This window comes from Dermochelys coriacea, chromosome 3, assembly GCF_009764565.3.
Source record: "Dermochelys coriacea isolate rDerCor1 chromosome 3, rDerCor1.pri.v4, whole genome shotgun sequence".
In the NCBI taxonomy this organism is placed as follows: domain Eukaryota; kingdom Metazoa; phylum Chordata; order Testudines; family Dermochelyidae; genus Dermochelys; species Dermochelys coriacea.
The window spans coordinates 78499100-78510737 of NC_050070.1; the positions used below are offsets into that span (position 1 = coordinate 78499100).

At 37.7% G+C, this 11638-nt stretch overlaps 1 protein-coding gene across 5 annotated transcripts in view; it reads left to right on the plus strand.

The window, feature by feature from the left end:
* The window catches only part of GRIK2 (glutamate ionotropic receptor kainate type subunit 2), a 587425-nt gene that overhangs the window by 447045 nt on the left and 128742 nt on the right, over window positions 1–11638 (plus strand). For all 5 annotated transcript variants that reach the window (XM_038395673.2, XM_043510712.1, XM_038395676.2 and 2 more), the window contains one exon: window positions 4325–4542. In XM_038395673.2, coding sequence (XP_038251601.1) covers window positions 4325–4542 — 218 coding nt within the window. The remainder of the gene's footprint in view (window positions 1–4324; window positions 4543–11638) is intronic.

Genomic DNA, 11638 nt, shown 5'->3' on the forward strand with positions numbered 1-11638 from the left:
TGCATTTATGCATTTTCAAATCCCACTCCAGAAATCAACCTGAGAACACAGCTAGTGTTTGTAAATCGTAAACATAGCATAATATATGTAATTTCTTTCATAAACAAAAATAGGTACATTACTGCATAAATAACAGAGTTAATCTATACATTAACTAGCAAGCCTGCATTTAAACACAACAAAAGATTACATCTCCATCAGGCAAGAGTTCAATGCTTAGCTTTTCTCTCACTTGACTCATTTTGATCTAGAAATCTCTTCCTCCTTCATATTTAATCTTAATAATAGATGCATTTTTATTGCGTGGTTAGTATATGGCATCAAAAATTGTAATACTCCAGGATTTAACCATGCTTTAGATTTCTTTAACTTAAAAGAGCTAATTAACAATCAACTGCACTTGACAATGTAATCAAAGAGAATATATTGCATGCTGTACAATGCACGCAAAGACACTTTCATGATTAAAATGAAGATACAAATCTTAAAATTAAAGTTACATTCTTCAGAGAATAACCAACAATCAGTTTAAATCAGTGATTTGTTTCAGCTGCTTACAGTTTTGGTGAAGCAATTAAATTAGCATGAATTCTCCAAAGAAAAAATATTTTTATACTGCTTTATTTGTTTTTTTTTGTTTCTTTGTTTTTGAATATTTATTTCCATGGAATATCAAAGAAATAGATCCATAAAACATGCTTCAATTTTATAGTTCTTTTCCTCTATGAATTTAGCAGAATCTAGAAACTTCAGACACATACGTGTGGCACACATGTACTCGAATCAGCAATAGTTACTTTTTTTAAAATGGCATGTTGGTAAGCATTACATTTGCATGCATAACATTTGATATCGTGTGGGGAACAATACAGAAAAAGAACAACTTTTCCCTTTGGAAAAGTATTTAATACTTTTCACAAAAACAAGAACATATTTGCAAGAGTTAGCGTTCTTTGACATGATTGCCCATGTGTATCAAGATAGCAATCTGGTATTGAAATTCTCATAATACATAGGCCAACTATGAATCAACCATTCATATCCATCTCTTTATAAGTCACCAAATAAGTTATAACTGCCTTTAGTAGATATAACAAAGGATCTGTCATCTATTGAGTCCATAATCTTTCTCTTTAAAAGTCTGTCTCAGTAAAAAATCTCAATACCGTATTCAGGAAAATATCAACCAGTGCGTGAAAAGACACGCTCTGGAAGCGCCAAATAAGAAGTAATAAAGCAACAATGTGTTTAGTAAGTGGACAACGTCAAACAGATAACTCAAATATATTCTAAATAATCACACAACCTAAATGCTTAAAACCACAGTTCTGAATGAATGGCTACCTAATGGACTACAGTAGTTTCCAAAGCACTATATAGTGATATTTACAAGTGAGATTTCCAGATCAACAGTCATTTTTTTTTTGAAGAAGAAGAAGAAGAAGAAGAAGAAGAAGAAAAAAAGAAACTCCCAAAATTATTTATGTTCACATAATCTTCATTTGGGATCTGGTCCTGTGTTCCCTGATGCCAGTGAGAACACTCCCACTGATTTCCAGGGGTGCAAGATCAGGGCATTAGAGCCTAGTTCTCCCGTCTTTTCTATAGTGATGGCAAAGATATGTGAACTGTGTAAAACTGGGCCAAAACACATAGAAGGAGTAGAGAGGAGGTCTATATGGCATTTGTCTTTCTCCAAGATATTGATAGAGCCATGCATGAGAGTTGCACATCTTGGGTGCTACAAAATTTGGGGGATGGGACATGGTCATCTCTAGGAGGGACAGAGTGGGGGAAAACCATGGGTTTTCAGACAGAAACCTCTCAAATTAATGCTCATCAGAACAGTATTAACTTTGAATCCACATCCTCTATCCTTCTTGAAAAAAGATGGAACAGAGTCACTAACCTGGCCAATTGAAAGACATATACCCTGGATGAATGAGCCAAATCTGGTGGGTTTACATCACAATTCCCAATGGATCATCAAGGTTCATATGAATACAAAGTGTTATTCCCCTCTGCATGGCTGCTAATTTCCAATAATATTAAGACAGTGGCACAGACCACAAACATCAAGTATACTTTTAGTTAAGATTGATACTCCATCCTTACCTTATACCATTTTGCCTTTTGCACCACACATGCTACAATAACTTAATGAAGCAACCATGTTATGGCTGAAGGGTCAGTCCTATCTTTGATGATGCTTTTTTTCAGTTTGCCTTGCATCCCTAATGCGACACAACACTAAGTTTGGACACAAACACAAAATGTGCCTAGTTCTAGTTAGTTATAATAATTTCCCATAAATACATATAATATCCATTGCCGCCAGTTAGTACACACATTAATCAATATTTAAATGCCACTTTAATATTGATTAATATCTTTACAACACTTTCCTTTAATGCTGGAGGAGGATACATGATAGAGGAAACTCATACATTTTTTTGCTGACACCCCTCGCCCCCAGGAAACTGTGGGATATAGTGCTGGACATGACGTTACCTTGGGTACATGACAGTCAGCACCTAACCAGGCTCTGTTTCACAGGCCTAGGTGGCGTTCTGTTTAAGTCCTTTGGTAAGATATGAACTTGTGGTAATTGGGGCAACTGTGGCAAACGTTTCCACTGTTCTTTTCTTCCCAGTCTTGTTTGACTCTACTAGTGTTGATTTTTAATTAAAAAAATAAATACGTTGAAGATGGTGGGCTTATTAGGAAATATTGTAGTGTTATGGTGTCTAAGTGTCTGACTGACAGGGCCTAGGAGCGACTACATCAGAAAGGTACTTTTCTACTTTTTTCCTTGCAGAGTTGTAGGCAGAGTCTGGCGCTGGAGTTGGCTATCATGCCCAAGTCTGTCACCTTTTTTTGTTTGAAACAGCAAGGGTAAGATGAACTGCAGGGTAAGATGGACTGTTTTGGATCAAATAGTCCAGTCATGATACCACTTCTTTTCTTTTTCTTTTTTGTTGCATTGACATTGAAAGTTTGGCACAACCTACATTTATCTGAAGATGTGTTACCTTACTGGACCAGTTCCTTAATTAATCTAATATAAACAACATAATTTATCAGGAATAAAATAGTCCATCTTGCCTTCATTCCATTTTACCCAAGTAGTAATAAAAATCTGTTAATTGACTAAAAAAAACCCTAATACTTTATTTCAATGATATATCAGTACTGCTAAACTATTTCTTTAAAAAATGCATATATACTTCTCAAAGTTTTTTTATATGTTTTGTTTATGGCAAAACTTGAAATTGTTTACCTTATGATTATTAGCTATAATTTGGGAAATTAATCTGGGAAAAAATCCATCCATGTCAGTTTACAAATATATTTCTGATGCAAATTAAGTAAACTGAATTCCATTTTTCCCTGTTCATAATAATTAAGCACAAGAGGAGGTCATGTGCTACAAATTGTCTCATTAGGCTCTAAATTGGCATTAATAATTATACAAATTACCATACAATGTGTGGCACCCTGTCCATTCTTTAGTGCTATGAGCAGACAACTCCAGCAATGCATTATAATCTATCTTTATCTACTTTATGCATAACAGTCTAATATTGTCATTGCTGTTCTATCAAGTTAAATGTGTGGCACAGCCACCCAGGTTTATCTGAAATTGTGGGCTAATTATAGAGATGGGAGATGTTTTCTTTTATCTGAGAAATTGCTAAACTTTATTACTTTATTACAAACTTTAGACTTTATTACAACAGAAGTCACAGAAGTCAAGGTTCTTATAGTTTTGGGGAGTTGAAATACTCTGATTTGTATCTGCTTTTTTCAGCAACAACGTATTTTTCTTTCATCAAAAATTTTTTTATGAACTGCTTAATTAATCTTTAAGTACTTTGAAGAATAAGCACAGTAGATGGGCTACAGTAAGTATTATTATTAATTTAGAGGCTCAAGCCTGCTGCGAGTTTTTTTAGTATAAAGCTTCTTTTGACAATCCAGTTCCAATTACTGCTTTTGCTTTTTGTTTTCTATTGTCATGAAACCAAAACAAACAAACAAAAATATTAAAAATAGGGTTGCACATTATCTCAGACCAAAACTGCACTTTGAGTCTCCCATTACTATACTTTGTTTCCCACAGTCCCCAAATCTGTCTTGTAAGTGTAATCAGTCCCAATTTTCCATTTCAGTTGTGTTTGTTTGTACAAGCAATATGTAAACCTGTAGCTTAAAGATTTTTTGTGCAGTAATTCTGTTCTCAACACTATGACAAAAAAGTGCCAAACGCTTGCAGATTGTTTTCTGTGCATTGGTTTCACCTTTCTCCCCTGATTTCCATTAGGTTCTGAGCTTATGCCCAAAGCCCTCTCCACCAGGATAGTGGGAGGCATTTGGTGGTTTTTCACACTTATCATCATTTCCTCGTACACTGCTAACCTAGCCGCCTTTCTGACAGTGGAGCGCATGGAATCTCCCATTGATTCAGCTGATGATTTAGCCAAGCAGACAAAAATAGAGTATGGTGCAGTTGAAGATGGAGCAACCATGACTTTCTTCAAGGTAGGCCCTTTATGTTCTGATTGGAAAAAATGCTGAAACATGATTCTGCAAGTAAAAAAATCTTGAATTAAGCCTGCTGAGTAGAGATATGGCATGTGAGATGATTCCCACTGCAATCAAACCCATTTTTGTGGGTTTGCAAGAGAGCAAAAGAAACATCTTGTTCATACATAAATTTCTCATGAAATTAAAAAAGGTAGTATCCTTTTCTTGAAATTTTCTCCTGAAAATAAAAAAAGCAGAGCTTTGGGTCTGCTGCTTAGATCTTTCTGATTTTTCCTCAGCATGCTGATTGTACCCTAATGGAGTAAGTCAAGAATAGTGAGGTGAGGTGAATCACTCAGGTGAATCTCCCATTGCTAGATCTGAGTGTGAGTTTTGCTTGAATAGGGATTGCAAATCAGATCAATAATTTTATCGTAGTTAATTACATATCTATCTATCTTCAGATATCTAGATGCTGATACTGCAGTCATCAATATCACAGCTGGGCTGGGAAAATCTTATGGACATTGCATTTCTAAGAACCTTTCAAAAAAATCTTGACTAGCTCAGGTTCATATAACGTCTCCCTGCCTTCTGCCCTGTGACTAGAGTGATTCAACAATATAATGTGCTAATTTTTAGATAAATTGAAGCCTGATTAGAGATAGAGGAAATGCCACTTCCCCAGCTCCATCAGTTATATAGGTTGGCACAAATTAGCATTAAGTACATATCCTGGGCCAGATCAGATTGGCCCTTCAGATTTGACAGCGCAAGAGGTTCCTATGGCTCCCCAGTCCAAGGGCATACTGCAGGCCTGGCAAATGCATTATGCTCTGGAGTTCCTTAGTGAGCATAATTATCACTTAAGAGCCATTACATGCCACTATAACATAGAAGAACCTTGAGGCTTTTGTGTTACACTGGGTCTGAGTTAAAGAGTTAAACTGGGATGGTGTTAAAGAGTTTACATCCCTTTACTCAGCTGCATAGAGTAAAAGTTTCACCATTTATTCAGCGGAAAGAGCTCAGAAATCATTATCTAATCTTATGGTAGTGATACATATATAAGTAAGTACAGTAAAAGCTTTTTTATCTGGCATGTTGGGGAAACGGGGTGCCGGTAAGTGAAAAATTAACGTTAACTAAGATGTAGGGAGTTTGTGTGCGTGTGTGTGTGTGGGGCTGGGGGTTGGGACACACGAGGGAGTGTGGGGCGCAGGCTCTGGAAGGGAGTTTGAGTCCAGGAGGGAGCTCAGGGCAGTGGGTTGGGGTGCAGGTGGGATTTCAGGTGCCAGATCCAGCACCTTGGGTGGCTCCCCGCAAGTGGTGACCTGTCCCTGCTGCTCCTAGGTAGAGGCATGGCTAGGTGGCTCTGCATGCTGCCAGCGCCCCACCCCAAGTGCTGGCTCTGCAGCTCCCATTGGCCGGGAACCATGGCCAATGGGAGCTGTGGGGATGGCGCCTGTTTGCGGATGGAGTAAAAGTAAAAACTTTTACTGTACATTCTTTCTGTATGCTCACTTTCAACTTTCATCTGGAAAATAAGAATTGATTAAATTTCAGTGACTGAGGACTTTTTAAGCCTGTTGCCTCAGAGGATGTGTTCGGAAGGTACAGAATAGCTTCTACAGAATATTTTTTTTCAAAAGGAGCTGAGGAAATTGATGTAAGTAACTAATCCATTAAAGCTGCTTTTATGACAGGAAATATGTGTAGCAATCCAATAAAACAACATTCAGAAAAAGTTTAAAAACTGAGATTTTTAAAATACCAAAATGATTAAAGTCCCAAGACATAAAGAGATGACACAAGATATTTATTGCATTACCAGAAAACACTACCAGACTTCAATGTCTTTTTTTGTCTGGTAGAAAACTTTGATTTTTATACTCCTTCAGATTAGAAGGCTTGACTCCAAACTATTAGAAGACAGTTTTTACTTAGCAGTGTCATTGATTCCAGTTGCCAGCATTGTTTTTCTCTGTCTGCCCTTCACTTTTTTCTTTATTTAAAAAAATTCTACATGACACTTTCCTTTCTTCTCCAGATACTATTTCTCCTTCTTCTTGTTTTTTCTGTCTCCTCCTATCTCTTCTCTGCATATTTTCTCCAATATATATTGCTCTTATTGTTTCCCATTCTATTCACACTTACCTTTCTTATCTTCTCTTGTGCGTCTGTGTTTTGTTCCTCTGTTTGAATATGTATCCTGTTTTGTTTCTGATCATTCTCACATTCCTTCCTTTATTTCCTTGTTTCTGCCTCTATGTTGCCTCCAAGAACAGAAGAACATTTACAGTCAGCAAAGCAATGACTGCATCTCTTGCATGGAAATATTTTCCCTTCAGTGGCATATAAAAGTTTGAAATGACTGCACACAACAGAAACATAGCATCAGAAAACACAATTCTGTAGTGCTTCTAGTATATTGTTATTGAATTCTACCACTTCAGCAAGGATGAACAAGGAAAGAGAGGTCAGAGCACAGGACTTAATTGTTAAATTTAGGGTAAAATTCTGCTCTCAATTACACTGGTGTAAATACATTTATTGGAGTCAATGTGGATTTACAACATTGTATCTAAAGCGGTGCTTAATTTGTACCAGGGCTTGCTAACCTCAAGGTGTGATGGATTCTCTTCCCCTTTCAACTTTAAGTCAAGGCTAAATATATTTTGAAAAGATAAGATATAGGTGAAACAAGCTATGGGTTTGATGCAGAGATGACTATGTGAGGATCTTTGCAGGAGGTCAGAATAGATCCGACATTAAATTCTATGAAAATATGGTTTCAGCAGAAATGCACAAATATGACTGAAGGTATAATTTGATTCAGCACGTGTGTTTCTCTCTCATTATAGAAAGATAAAGCTGCTGACTATATTGAGCACAACTGTAGCATTATGTGTTAGCATGAAATAAAAGTTCCAGATGGTTTCTTAATGTTAAATGAAAATATGAAATCCCGGTAACAGCTATTAGCTCCAATCACAGTGAGGCACAGTAGCAGCCCTAGGATTGACAATAATTTCAGCATAAATTATTGATATAAAAGCTCACAGAAATCTTCCTTTTAATATCTTTGGAATCCAGCCAGTTTTTGGGGAGCTAACATAGAATAACATTATGTCTAGAAGAGCCTAAACCACGACTACACACACACATTAGTTGGAGGATTTAAACTTACTAGAGAGAAGATACAAAAGATGAGAGTGTTGGGATGGGTAGATTTCACCAACTAGGCCCAAGGGAACATGCTCATCTTTCAGCTTCCTGAAATCCGCTGCTGGAGGGAAGAGGAAGGGTGAGCATGATGTCCTCAGATCCTGTATAGGCCCTCCATATTATCCTTTGTCTAGTAGTTATGTGATAAATCTGAAGGTATATCTCTCTCAAGCATCTGGAAAGAAAGAAGGAATTTTCTGTGTCTTCCTCATTTGGAGCCACTTGGCTGCTCTGGGGAGGCATTTTATCTCCAAAGTCTTCTAACTGCTGCTAGTTTGGTGAGTCTCCACTATTGGTGCTCTCCCAGCCTTTGCTTTTTAGATTTTCTTGTCTATGAATAATGCCAGTGACTAACTCTGTTGGTGCTCAGAGGTTTCCCAAGCAGTAGGAGCCTGAAAATGATATGATCCTTTATGTGCAGTGTATATATACACTTTATAGTTTCATTGCTACCTGTGGTTTCTGAGAAACAGCTGAGAAACTGACCCAAGTCGTATTAATTTCACTATGCTGCTGCTTGGCATAACTCTGTCAACAGACTCAGTAAAGAAAACACCATAGCACATCAGTTTGCATGTGGTCCACAGGTGGGAGATTTCTTTTTGCATCCATAATGTTGGATTTAAAAAAAAAATAATGAAAGCCAAAATTTTTCAGATATCCATCAACTAGAGTAAGCATTCACAGAGCTTGTGTGTGTGCGCGTGTATGAGAGCATGTAACTGTGCAGCATAGTTCACCATAGATGAGGGGTACTAGACAGACTCAGGAGACCTAGATTCTTTTCCTGGTTCTGCCACTGGGTTTCTCTGTGACTTTGGGCAAGTGATTTCACATCTGTGTGCCACATTTTCTGTCTTCGCAAAAAGAAAAGGAGTACTTGTGGCACCTTAGAGACTAACAAATTTATTAGAGCATAAGCTTTCGTGAGCTGTAGCTACAGCTCTATTAGAGCTTATGCTCTAATAAATTTGTTAGTCTGTAAGGTGCCACAAGTACTCCTTTTCTTTTTGCGAATACAGACTAACACGGCTGCTACTATGAAACATTTCCTGTCTTGTAGACTATAAATTGTTAAAGCAGGGACTTTCTCTTGCTCTGTTTGTACAGCTCCTAGCACAATGGGACCCATCAGTTCAGCACTTTCAGGCTCTGCTGCAATATAAATAACAACAAACGAGAGGTTTTTTATTCAGTCTGTCTTCCTCTATCTAACTGTAATAAGTTAATGCCAGTACTTCCATCCTAGGAATTTTAGAATTTTCAGCTCTTTAGGAGGTAGATCTATGTGATAGTCCAATTTTACTGAGAGGGAAACTGAGACACTGAACGATTACATGTCTTATACAAGATCACACAGCATATTAGTGGCAGACTGGGAATGAACCCGAGTCCTGACTTCCAGTCCTGTGCATTAGCTAGAAGATCATTCTTCTCCAATTTGCCTCTGCAGAGGGCATATCTACACTGCAATTAGACACCTGTGGCTGGCCTATGCCAGCTGACTCAAGCTCGTGGGATCCTAGAACCTGGGCTCCAGCCCGAACCCGGAAATTTACACTGAAATTAAACAACTCTTTTTCCATAGTGATCCACTCTCCCCTCCTCACTTCCCCTCTTAACTCATTTATCTCCCTGAATTTCTCCTTAATCCTTCTTGTTCTATATCCCTCCCCTCATGGTTGTTTCTTGGGGGTGGAATGTGCTGCTGCCCAGGACCAGAGATCAGGAGTTCTGGTTATCTCCTTCTTTCTAACTCCTTCTGGACTGGGCTGCACTCACAGTTACAGAGGGTCCAAAGGAGCACTGAAAAGCAGGAGGGAGGGGAAGTTTTGGCTGCTTAGAAGGCCAGAAAAAGAAGCTAAAGGAAAAATCTTGCTCATTGCCTGCAGCCTGGCTTAGAGTGACATTTCAGTTGGCATGATTTGAGAGAGACAGAAGGGGCAAGTGTGTAAAAGTCATTCCAGATGAGTGACACATGTATGTAATCAATATTGGTGCCTGAATGGTTCAGTGGGTTTTTCCAAACACTGTTCTCCTTTTACTGAATAATTCAATATTGCTTGATATAACTGAGAAGTGGAAAAGAGCTTTTGCTTATCTGGTCATTCTCACCTGATAGTGTGCGATTGTTCTTTAAGGAATATTTTTCTACTCTTTTGTTTGTTTATCATGCCATCTCTGCCTAATGTGGCTTCCTTCTTTTCCATTGGAAGGCTAGCCCTGGTATAAAATATTTAATGGTTGAGAATTTTCATGATACTCAAACTACCTTTTCCTGTTCTTAATTTCCACTTTGTACAGTGGGCACACTTAAAAAATCTCTTCCTAGCTCTGGAGAGCATAGCAGTTCTGGCAGCATTCCCTTTTATCTGTATAGGGAATATCAATGGAACTGGTAAGTAGTGCTGGTCAAAAATTTTCCATCAAAACTGATTTTTGTCAGAAAATTGGATTTTTGACTAAATGAAATTTTTCACAAAAATGTCTGCTTTCCATGTAAAGTTTTGACAGGTCAATGAAATACTAAAAATGCAATGCTTTTGGGCTGAAAATCAAAACATTTCAATTTAAACTGGTGCCATAGTGCCTCATAGATATTGTCATTCAGGTGCCTTAGGTTCCAAGTCTCTGTGGGTTGGACGTCTTCCATAATGCACCATTTGGTGTCATCTTGTTAAGGTGCTTCATAGCAGCCCTGATTGTGATACATCATGGGAAATGTGGCCTGGCCAGAGAGCCTGACCAATACAGAAGGGTGGCAGTGCAAGGCATCTAAACTACAACTCCCATGAAACACCACCACAGCACCACTTTGAAAAAAGAATTTCAATCGTCAGTAGAAATATTTTGCCAAAAAGCTGAAATTTTCCATGGGGAAAATACTATTTTCCTACCATCTCACTGGTAAGAGCTCTAAAAGTGGAATGTACTTTAAGTGCACACACTATTATTAGCTGTACATTCTCATACCATCACAAACAATTATTGTTTTCCTTGGCTTTATAGATGGTTTATAATAATGAGGAAACATGCATTAGTTAGGGAGGATTTATCATGCCTGTTCAGATTTTCATATAGTTTGATTCTCCTAAGCCACTTTTTCCATCTTTATTTGAATTGTTTTTGTGATTTGGGAGCAATTTTTCATTCACATTTAGCTGACATTTCATACTGTGCTGCAATTAGCAGGTGCAAAATTTATTTAACATTTAACTGTTATCCTTTAACTGGAAGCCCAAATAAGGCAATCATCAATTTATATAAAAGTTCAGTCTCAGCTATTTTAAAAACAACACACATTTTACATATTTTTTTTCAATTTGATCTTTGGACGTTTGATCTTTGCACATTCCTTCCAAACAGCAAGAAAGAGAATTTTACTACTTTGCCTACAACAGACTTCCCTAACATTGTTGTCTGTTTATTAATTCTTTTTAAAAACAGTATGTGGTTGCTGTAATCTGTATATGGGCCATTCTAAATTCTCAAAAAGAAAAGGAGTACTTGTGGCACCTTAGAGACTAACAAATTTATTTGAGCATAAGCTTTTGTGAGCTACAGCTCACTTCATCGGATGCATTTGGTGGAAAATATGGAGGGGAGATTTATATACACACACACAGAGAACATGAAATAATGGGTTCTATCACACACACTGTAAGGAGAGTGATCACTTAAGATGAGCCATCACCAGCAGCAGGGGGGGGGAGGGAGGAAAACCTTTCATGGTGACAAGCAAGGAAATAGCCTACCTTGCTTGTCACCATGAAAGGTTTTCCTTCCTCCCCCCCTGCTGCTGGTGATGGCTCATCTTGGGTGATCACTCTCCTTACAGTGTGTATGATAGAACCCATTATTTCATGTTCTCTGTGTGTGTATA